The 10,652-nt window shown below is 43.0% G+C and overlaps 2 protein-coding genes across 2 annotated transcripts; both read left to right on the plus strand.

Annotated features, from left to right (window-relative positions):
• Window positions 1-1,311: 1,311 nt before the first annotated feature.
• Window positions 1,312-7,494, plus strand: LOC140347449 (uncharacterized). Its single transcript, XM_072433886.1, has 3 exons — window positions 1,312-1,416; window positions 3,155-3,784; window positions 7,357-7,494. The coding sequence occupies exons 1-3, from the start codon at window positions 1,372-1,374 to the stop codon at window positions 7,492-7,494; spliced, it is 813 nt and encodes a 270-aa protein (XP_072289987.1). The 5' UTR covers window positions 1,312-1,371.
• Window positions 7,495-8,275: 781 nt separating this feature from the next.
• LOC140347283 (uncharacterized) lies at window positions 8,276-10,498 on the plus strand. Its single transcript, XM_072433673.1, has 7 exons — window positions 8,276-8,903; window positions 9,302-9,334; window positions 9,414-9,479; window positions 9,569-9,676; window positions 9,762-9,854; window positions 9,979-10,183; window positions 10,248-10,498. Exons 1-6 carry the CDS (start codon window positions 8,361-8,363, stop codon window positions 10,051-10,053), a joined length of 918 nt encoding a protein of 305 aa, XP_072289774.1. The 5' UTR covers window positions 8,276-8,360; the 3' UTR covers window positions 10,054-10,183; window positions 10,248-10,498.
• Window positions 10,499-10,652: the final 154 nt, after the last annotated feature.

Genomic DNA, 10,652 nt, shown 5'->3' on the forward strand with positions numbered 1-10,652 from the left:
ATGACCAAACCGATCATGCTTTAGGGTTGATGACCTCTATGTTAACTCTTTTTGCAGGTTTAACATAGTATACCTTATTTGGATGCTTCAGTTATTCACTGAATTCAAGTTATTCACCCGTGGGCCCTCTGACTTTTCTTAGTTTATTCCTTTTTTTCCAACTACGAAACTGTCAAGCTCCTGGGCATTTAAAACATAAAAAGAAAGATATGATTTACTTAAACCTGCCATTCAGGGATGCATCAGGATCTATTTGAACACCAAAATCACAAGTAAAAACAAGCCTGAAATGTACAACATTTTAGAACACCTTTTATAAGCATTCCACTTTCTTTATTCTTAGTTAATTACATGGAATGTTGAGACCCAAAAAAATACCCAATCTGCAGTCTGTCAGCCCATTACTCCAGACAGCAACTTTACTTCCACTTACCATTTGAAATCAGATGTTTCTTTGTTTGATTGTTACCATTTAAATTAAATACATCAGGTGTTTTCGTATTAATCTGCCATAATAAGCAGTTATATATATACTTATATTCATATTTAAGGCCCATTATGGCACATATCAGCCAAACATTTTAAAGTTACGACTAACAACACTAATACTAATATAAATCCACAATACAAATTAGGACATTTCAATAGCTTGGACAAAAATGTAGGCTACTAGTGCAAACGTTTAACACGCTCAAAACCCGGATGGACCAGTGTTGTAGGACAGTTCCACTTTGACATATGGCTTACATGTCTGGTTGTAATCCATCTAGAGTCACACATGTGCTTGCCACGAATACCATGTTGTCAGCTCTTTTTATTTAGTACATACCTTTACAGTCTGATAATGAATAAGTCCAAAAATTGCCCTCTATTTCCTATTGCACATATTCAGTGGTATAGTTCAGTGTTTTCAAAGTGAGAGTACAGTGTTCAGAGCTGCGTTAGTGTACATGTGGGTGCTGAGTATTCCATATTGTGCATGCTTTCTGAGGATTCTCTCATGCAGACGCGCAATAAATAAACTATTGTGTCCCAGTGAATACAAAGTAGAGCTCGTACAGGCGGCCACTGTCTTTTGTCTGTGCATCTGGAACGGTCCGTGGTGAATGAGACGCGTTTTAAGACGTTGGTGGAGCGCTTACATAAGCGTGCACATCCCACCATTGCATCCCGCACACTATAACACAGGTCCTCCGCGTGTGCGCACGTGCGTGTGTTTACGTCACCACGCCCCCCACGTTTGACTCTCGGCGCTGCCATAGGTCGGACGCAAAGGTAGCGGCGCGTGCGTGTGCTGTATAAAAATCCAAAGCCCGCTCCTCCATACGCCTTTTCAGCTTCTTTCTGCGCCCGTCACAGCTCCAAAGAAACATGCCTAGCAAGAGAAAGAAGAACAAGCGCCGCATGCGCAGGGTGGTGAGTGGCACGCTTAATAATCGAGCAAAATAATCTATTTTTTGCCATGAGAAATCGTCAGTTAGGATCATTTTTTAAGCTAGCCTTTGTCATGTTGTGCTTTTGTTCCTATCGCCCGTGGGTGACGCGCAGAGCGATACAAAAGCAAATAACGAGGGAAAAATCTATTTCATCCTCAAGGAAAACAAGGAAAAAAAGAAAGATAGTGAATTCCTTGTTTATTTCGTCATTTTAAGATTTCGTCTCTTTCCTTTGTGTCCTGGGGGCAAAAATAATGTGCATAAACAATAGGCTTAATAAAGATGCTCATCAGGAAAGTGCGCACTTTAATCCGCGCCAAATAGTTGACCCAGCGTGCAAAAAGAAAAGGAAAAAGATAGCAAATTAACAATGATGTGCTAAAATGACACGTGGTGGATTCTCAGTAGCCTATGGACACTTGAAAAAACCAAGTCACTTCTGTACATTGAGTGCCAAAGCGGAGTGGGTGTGGCGAAAAGGAGCGCAAGTATAACACGGAGTCTCCATTTTCGCAAACTTACATCATCGTCAAGCACTTTCACTGCACTCAACGGGCTGCCCGAGTCTAATATGTGGATGCACTTTAATAATTAATGCTGTTTGCTTGTCAAGTGCAGAGAGTTTCTGTGAGATCCCTCCCTTCCCTTCATAGTAGCAGCCCTGCCTCTCATCACCCGGCAGCTGTATATGGCAGTGAGCGTAGAGTGAGGAAAGCTTTGCACAATGTCAGTTAAAAATGGCTCCTCTAGTCCACTTAGATAGCCACTTGCACATCACCACCACCACCACCACCATCACCACCACGTGTTATCATATCTGCAGAAGGTGCCTGTCCTGTGAGGAACGGCATCCGGTGTAAAGCATTGTCCTTTTGCTGATCGTTTTGATTCACACACTTGAAAACATTACCCACGTTCCAGTGCGATGGATAAAAGGTCTCGGCAAAGTAACAGTGGCCTGATTATATGCTGGTAATGATACGATTAGGCCCAGTGTTCAACCCACACAGCATCTCCCATGGGTGCTGCTGACTCCTACACTTTCTGTTCCCGCTTGGCCAGACCTGTCAGGAGAGCTCTGATCAGTCTAATTAGAATCCTTTATCTAAACCAGCTTTTGGCCGGGCTTTTAGTATGGTCCCTGTGCTGTACCCCCTCTGCATCGCGGCCTGGCAGTCCTAAAAGCTCATGTAAGCCCCAGGGGGTTTTGTCCAGAGTTGGAAAAACATGTTGAACCTGACTGGGGTGGCATGTGTGGTATTTCTACAAACAAGTTCATGAGCAACTCTTCGACGTCCTGTTGGCTGTTAGAAACTGTATTGTAACGTGTGAGCTTCTGTGTCTGTGTAAATTCCCTCGTGGATCAGTAAAGTTCGTCTCATGTCTAGAAGATCATTTGATCACATACTTAAAACGTAATAACTTATGCACAATTTACTGAGGGATCCTTTCAACAAGAGCGATAACTATTGGAATGGGGCCAAATGCTGATTGCTCAAGATGGAATTCATATGCCTTTTTGAGTTGCTGGATAAGAAAAACAATAAGGTGGAAGAATAAAAAAAATAGCAACACTACAACAAAACGAACAATTGCATTCTTCCTGTCTAGATTCATTTTTCACACTGTGTCCCAAGTTGTTTACTCGTCGATTCAGCACAGATCTGACAGTATTGCTTCTCAGTGTTTACTATGTATGTTTTTTTCCGTCTATGTAGCAAGCCCAGAGGAGAATTCTGGAGGAGCAGCATGCCGACTCTCCACCAGTCAAAGCAAGTCCTGCTTTATTTGTAGGCGCACCTGGAACAGTTTCCAAAAAAACTGCTAAAAAGCCTAAACCAGCTCCAACAATTGTACCAGAAGTGGTTGCAAAGGTACCAGAAGCGGTTCCTATTGCAGTTCCTATTGTGGTGGCCCCTGAAGTTATACCAAAAGAGGAACCTGTGGCCCCAGTCGAGATTGAGGTACCAGCAGAACCTGAACCAGAGCCAGAGGTTGTGGTTCTAGAGCAGACTCCAGTAGAAGTGGCGATCCCTGAAGTTCCTGCTCCAGTCATCGCAGAGGAACCAGTCGTCGTAGAGGAACCAGTCGTCGCAGAGGAACCAGTCGTCGCAGAGGAACCAGTCGTCGCAGAGGCCCCAGTCGTCGCAGAGGCCCCAGTCGTCGCAGAGGCCCCAGTCGTCGCAGAGGCCCCAGTCGTCGCAGAGGAACCAGTCGTCGTAGAGGAACCAGTCGTCGCAGAGGAACCTATTGTAGAGGCGTTACCGGTGGAAGCAGCTGAAGTTGAAGTCGCTGTTGTTCAGGAAGAGGAAAAAGCAATTCCTCTTGAAGCAGAACCAGAAATTGAGGTAGGGAACAACTTCGTAAGGAGTACTTCTTATATTCATCCAACTTTCCGGTTGCCTTTAAGATTAGTAGTTTGGGACCACCACAAGACTAACTGGTAGCTCCTATAAGTACATTATAAACATATGCACAACAACACAGACAAAACGTGCTCTGTTGTGGGTAAATTTGTGACATCTAGTGGTTAATTTTTAAAGTTGCAACACACCAAATCACCTATCCATCTAAACCGCTTGGGCTTTTGGTTAGGAGTGTACTTCAGATGAAGCATTAAGCTGACTTTAAGCAAACGCTGGAAGAAAAAGGGAAAAAAATAGATTTGTGCAAAAGAATGGCCATATTTTATCCGCGCACATGTCAATGCTGTCCTTGTGGCTTAAGTGAAGAATCAGGTTGGACTGAAGGAAAGCTTGTCGGTTTTTTCAGAGGCACTGAGGGGGGGCTTAGTGGGGTTGGGAGGCACAGGGAACAGCGTGTACTATTTAGGAAAGGGGTGGAGAGGGGGATAGGCTGCATGAGTGTGGACTGGCCAATGTCCTGCTTACAGATTTACACACACGTGGAGTAAAAACTACTTTTTATGTACAGACGGAATCATAAAGGCTAAACAATCATTTATTTTACTGCAGGTATTGAATTTTTTTTTTTAAGTACCGGTATTCCACTCAACAAGAGGTGTCACTGTATTTCTATTAGGCCTATCAAATTCAATTGTGAACTCTTCTTCTTTAATTATTATAAGTTAGCAGTGGATGCCAATTTAGACAATTGTCATATTTGTTCCCTGAAAAAAAAAAGTGATTATCTCAGTGATTTGAGTACAAAGTCTTCATGCATGGATTTGGGTACAGAACGTTCAAAGCAGCACAAACAGTATGTATTTCATGGTGAGAGTCAGATAACACAAAAAACCAAGGCAAAGTCCATTTTAGAAAAGTTGAAAAGCTTTTATTCCATCTTGGCTATTAAATATTAAAAACTTGCGCAACAACGCAACATGTTTTCAGACTCTACAAGATTTTACCCTGCAGAAAACCTTTTTCCACATAGCGCTTCTCATAATATTCTTTTTGTATTTCAGTTTGCACAAGCCTAGAGCACAAACACATGGTACACACCTAAGTTAATACTCTTTGTTCCCAGGGGCTGAGCCATTACCACGCAGTCTGCACATATGTACTCTATTTTCAGTGTCCTGACTTATTTTAAAGGAAGTCTTATCAGTGGTGGACGTATGCCAGAGCTCCACACACGGCTATACTGTCCAGTCCCTTTGCTGAGTGTGTTTAGTGTGTTTTGCGGCCGACCCACCGAGCTGCACCAGGCCAATAAAGTTGTTCTCATTTGAGATGGGCTGCCCTTCACTTTGCAGTGTCCCTCCTCCTCCTCCCCTTCCTCCCACCTACCTCTCTGTCGCTATACTATTCCTTAAATGTGCCAGTTTTTCCTCATTTTGTGCAAACTTTGCCACATAGGAGTATAGAAGTTTCTCAACTGGGGACAAATTACACTAGAATAAAAGGTATAAGGTTTACCATTGTAAATAGCTTAGTTGGTGGAACGTTTTATGATTTTTTAGTATTACTCCTTTTTTACTGATTGCTACTAGAACGTAAAATTACAGTGAGTGGCCGTTGAGTAGCCATGGGGATAGTGTTTAGTTGGCTCCGTCCCAAAGCAGAGGTGGGCCACGCTCCTCTTGAACATGTCACCACAGACACGCAGGTGAGTACAAGGCCGTCATATACATTCTGGCATGGCAGCAGTTTGGCCAGAAGGGATGGGGGTGTGGCTCTCACTGTACATTATGTACTAGCCAGGGTTCGGGCCCCCTCACTCTCACTCCTCTCCCTCCTTCTCTGTCAACCCCTCACCCTCTGCACATGCTCTACACTTGAACCACATTGTTCTAACAGGGACGATGGTTTGGTTTTGTGGTTGAATTTTGATTGTGGTGTAGTTTTATAATTGAACTCGCTAAAGAGGAACAAGTCTCAGCATTTAGAGTTAGGTTTTTGCATCATATATCACACTTTTTTCTAACAAATCCTCTGTAGTGATTTTCAAAGCTTTGTTCTGTAGGTTTATGCATGGTAACTTTTCAGGTTTGCTTTTGCTGTCGCTAAAGAACAAACTTCCTTACTCAACTTTAAAAAATGTTGCACAAAAGACTGTATTTTCAAAGTTTTTCAGCAGCTGCTCCTACTTAAGTATTCATATATGCATGCCTTTTCTTATGAGATTGTAAGACTGTTAAAGGGGCATAAAGGCCCTGCCTTCCATCTCTTAACTGGACATCATGAATTTGTAGAACATGAATGCAACCTATATCCCTTTAGATTTTACTTAAAATGGCCGTCTTGACTTGTTTTTCCTCCACTGCTGGGACAGGCTGAGGGGGTGTGTGCAAACTATGCATAGGGGCCTTCCCCCACACTATGCAAGCCTACACTCAAATGTATATTTACTCTTGTCCATAGACATATGTGACACGTGGCTTTTGTTGAAATGTTTGCTAAATCCCTCCAGTATTGAATAGCTCCGGATTCTATTTCTGGTTTTGCTGGATTTGGGGAGGTGATGTTCTGCTTTAACTTGTTGTTTGACGAGTTTGTCCTACATTTAAGATGGGCAGTTTCGAGGCAAGCTAAATTATTCACTCAAACACCACCACGTTTTGCAATATTTATGTAATGCTCGGTGCCATTCTGTCTGGGAGCACTTTGTCACCGTAGGCTGCCAGCCTGTAGTGCCAGTGATCACAAGGCAAAGAAACACAAATAAATAGTTCGAATAAACTATTATTTGAGTTCAAATATAAGTAATATAACACGTTCTATGAAAGAGTGGGTGTACAAGTGTCCTGCACCAAAATCGGCTGCCACATTCCTGGATGGAAATGATGCCTCCCCCTTCCCATGCTTCCCCCTTCCCATGCTTCCCCCTTCCCATGCTTCCCCCTTCCCATGCCTCCCCCTTCCCATGCTTCCCCCTTCCCATGCTTCCCCCTTCCCATGCTTCCCCCTTCCCATGCCTCCCCCTTCCCATGCTTCCCCCTTCCCATGCTTCCCCCTTCCCATGCCTCCCCCTTCCCATGCTTCCCCCTTCCCATGCTTCCCCCTTCCCATGCTTCCCCCTTCCCATGCTTCCCCCTTCCCATGCCTCCCCCTTCCCATGCTTCCCCCTTCCCATGCCTCCCCCTTCCCATGCTTCCCCCTTCCCATGCTTCCCCCTTCCCATGCTTCCCCCTTCCCATGCCTCCCCCTTCCCATGCTTCCCCCTTCCCATGCTTCCCCCTTCCCATGCCTCCCCCTTCCCATGCTTCCCCCTTCCCATGCTTCCCCCTTCCCATGCTTCCCCCTTCCCATGCTTCCCCCTTCCCATGCTTCCCCCTTCCCCCAGGCAAAGCTACCGAGCCAAGGAGATCTATGCCTTTTCATTGCACGAAACCAATGTTGGTTCTTTCTTTGGACACTTTGTTTCTAGAATTTACTTCCCCCTAAGTTTGACACTTGGATGAGTGAGCATTTTGACTATGATCTGCATTCATAAGTTATTCCTGTGTTCTTTACAGGTCTTACCAGAAGTACCAGTGGCTGCTCCTGCAGAGATAGAGGTAATACACAAAACTACTTGTCAGCACTTTTCAACAGCACTTCTCACTCTACAGAGCTATGGGGATCGTGCATACGTGTCATTGGAGTTTCACTGACACATAATTCAACAGTTGAAATGTCTTCTGGCCACAAACTGTCAGTGGCATAAGTATGAAAAGCCAAGCAAATGAAAGAAATATGTTTAATAGGAGCTGATTTCTAATATAAATTTTGACACGCAAATGTGAATGCAAAGTTATTATATTTAAGCTTGAAGCTCAAGAAAAGAATTATATTTTTTAATAATTACAGAATATAACTATGTATATTATAATGTATAGTGCAAAGTAAATGGTGCACTATGTAATATTTCTGGTAGACTCGAGGGTCCGCCATGTCTCCATGGAAATGTAGATGGTGCATTCCAGGCAGAAGCCTGGAATGCACCATCTACATTTATGCCATTAAATGTATCCAGCTCCAGGAGACGAGCAAGGTCAGATCAGAGACAAACCTGCTCACCGGAAGAATTCATATTTTTAGCAATAAAAACAGACGAGCCTTATTGTGGAACATTCCAGGCAATGCAATAGCATTTTAATGGAGACAAGCAGTTAGCAAACTCTCCACTAGAAAAGTTACAAAGTGCTCTATTAAGGCAAAACATAATGTATCTCAAAACACATATTTATTAATTTGCATGCTACTATACTGCTCCACACTTCCCTGGCCACATGTCCTTGAAGCACACACACAGACGAAATAGAAAGATCATTCAATGGATATGTGTGTACTGTGTGTACTAATAAACATCTCACCTGCACAAGTTGTACGTTTACAAGTAACTGCCAGTCAATACCAAAATCACACAGGAGGTAACACCTGCTGGATGTTGATGTCATTTGCCCATTCATTACCATTGTCCATTTGTGTATCATTTACGTCATTAGCACTAGCTGTGATTAGCTTAGCTGCATGCTGCATGTTGTACTTGTTGTTCATGTTGCTTTTGCATACACAGACGCATGGTGTGTGTGTGCCAGAGCCCCAAGCGGAGGCCCAGGTCACAACTTTGACTGAACAGGTCACTGTTAACGAAGACAACGTGGAAGAACTAATCGCAGAACAACACACAGAATCGTTGGAGTGTAATGAGAAATCAAAAGTGGCCCCCATAGACGTCACTGAAGCTGAATCTCAAAGCTGCTCTGTCGAGGTTGCAGTGGATGAGACAGAATCTATCGAGTCTGAATTAGTTGAAACAGACGTGGTAGGGGTTATCAGCAATGACGTCACCGAGCCCGATGTCGAAGCAGAGGAGGAGGAGGAGGAGGAGGAGCCGGTCGAGGTGGCTGTGGATGAATCTGGAGCAGTTGAGCCTGAGTTAGTTGAACCAGAACCAGCAGAAGTGGTGTCTGAAGCACAAGTAGTGGAGTGTGAGGAGAGCCATTCATCTGAAGAAGAGGAGAGTGAGACAGAGCTGTTGTCTGACGAAGACCCTGCAGAGACTATTCAGATCACACAGGTGCCATTATCACACCTAAACCAATCTTAATTATTCTTACTTCACTCTTTTTTCCGAACAGTTTCTTGTGCGTGAGTGATGTTTATTTGGCCCAGATTTGTTTTAAGTTTATCAATAGCAGATGACACATCACTACAGAAGTGCAATACATAATAAACTCAATGGGTAGAGCTTTGGCAAATATAGGAGGCAATTATAGCCTGCCTATAAAATGAATAAATACATTTAAGATTTTTAACAAATCAAATCTTGGTCATTTGTGTTTGTTGTATGAAAAACCCCACACTGTCTTCATCCTTGTTCTCCATCTGTGTTTTTCTAACTCTTCATCTAACTAATGTAAAATTATAGTAAAATAGTAATGATAGTAATAATGTTCTGACTTTTTTGCTATGCAGGTGGCTCCTATTCCAAATGGTGATCTCCAAGTGGTGAGTATTATAGAAGTGACTTCCATTACTTAGTGGTTTACAGTGATGTAATGAACTCCTCCTGTGATGGTTGTACTAGGAATCTGATGCTCTTCCTCTGCCTCCACTAACATCAGCTCCAGAGCCTGTTACTCAGGTAGAAGAAGTAAGAATAATCAATACCATTTCGTCCTGTAACGGGCTAAATAATAGGAATGGAGGTCAACCTGTATCTTGTGTAACTTTATCTCTCAGGCTCCTGTGGACACAGCTGACGTTATGGTGGACGACTTTGTTGTCACAGCCTCTTCTGCTCAGGTTATTGAACCGCAAACCATTGAACTGCTCCCCGTTTTTGAGAAGGTTTGAATTCTCTTGATAACATCACAAAATGTTGCTGTTTTTAATGTTACAAAGTCACTAAATAGCCTGCCTCTTTGTACATTAGCCAACAGGGGCTGTGTGTGAGATCTTTGGCCTTGGCCCAGCAAAGATGATCCCTGAGCCAGAGCTGGTCACACCTGCCGAGAACGTGCTCACTGTAAGTTTGTTTTCACAGTGTACTGCTCATTAGGAAGGACCTGCTCAAGAACCTCAGTTAACATATTTACAACATTCACAGTGTGTTTGCTCAGTGCCGTTTTCTAAACCTCTTTAACCTTCAGGATGTTGTTGCTGCCAGCTTAGAGACCAGTCCCTTGGAGGAAGGATCACTAACAAATTCTTCAGTTGTAAGTTAAAATTGATTGTGTTTGTATTATGCACAGCACTGCAGTTAACTTGACTGTTTTGGTTTTCAGTTTGCGGGCACTGAGTGGATGAAACAAACTCAAGAAGTTTCAAGTCTTGAAATTTAGACTCGTTTTGTAAGTTCAAACTATATTTGTCTCTGACCTGGAGATGAGCTGTTTACTAACTAAATCCTGTTTTCCAGATTACCCTCAGTGATTTTGGAGGACTTTGGAGGTTTGGCAGAGATCAACCTACTGACTGTCCTTGTTGGGATGGTCAGGATATTGCATGTACCTCCACGCTTTGAAGTGCCTTTCTCTCACCCTGGTTCCTGTTGAACTCCAGACCAGATGTCAGTGTCCCAAAAAATGTTTCACTCATATGAAACATCTGGAACACATTCATACATCACAACTTTAATATAAGTTTTCCAGTTTAGCACCCATTTGAAAGGGAAAATACTCTACAAATTTAAAAATAAGATGGGGCTTTATTACAATTCACCATTTTAATACTAATGAATTTCCACTATTGATTTATGAAGGAAGATTAATTCTGATCCTTTCCAATATCATTTTCTCATAGATTTTCTGTTCATACTCCAAAA

The sequence above is a fragment of the Eucyclogobius newberryi genome, unplaced genomic scaffold (genome assembly GCF_026437365.1).
Source record: "Eucyclogobius newberryi isolate DKJ021-1_F unplaced genomic scaffold, fEucNew1.0.hap1 SCAF_6, whole genome shotgun sequence".
NCBI lineage: Eukaryota > Metazoa > Chordata > Actinopteri > Gobiiformes > Gobiidae > Eucyclogobius > Eucyclogobius newberryi.

Excerpts from the sequence above, each read along its gene's own strand:
- LOC140347449 (XM_072433886.1), top strand. The coding sequence starts at position 1,372 with ATGCCTAGCAAGAGAAAGAAGAACAAGCGCCGCATGCGCAGGGTG. Across the intron at positions 1,417-3,154 it reads AGCGCCGCATGCGCAGGGTG|CAAGCCCAGAGGAGAATTCT; the intron begins GTGAGTGGCACG and ends CCGTCTATGTAG. Across the intron at positions 3,785-7,356 it reads AAGCAGAACCAGAAATTGAG|GTCTTACCAGAAGTACCAGT; the intron begins GTAGGGAACAAC and ends TGTTCTTTACAG.
- LOC140347283 (XM_072433673.1), top strand. The coding sequence starts at position 8,361 with ATGTTGTACTTGTTGTTCATGTTGCTTTTGCATACACAGACGCATGGT. Across the intron at positions 9,335-9,413 it reads CAAATGGTGATCTCCAAGTG|GAATCTGATGCTCTTCCTCT; the intron begins GTGAGTATTATA and ends TGGTTGTACTAG. Across the intron at positions 9,677-9,761 it reads TGCTCCCCGTTTTTGAGAAG|CCAACAGGGGCTGTGTGTGA; the intron begins GTTTGAATTCTC and ends TTTGTACATTAG.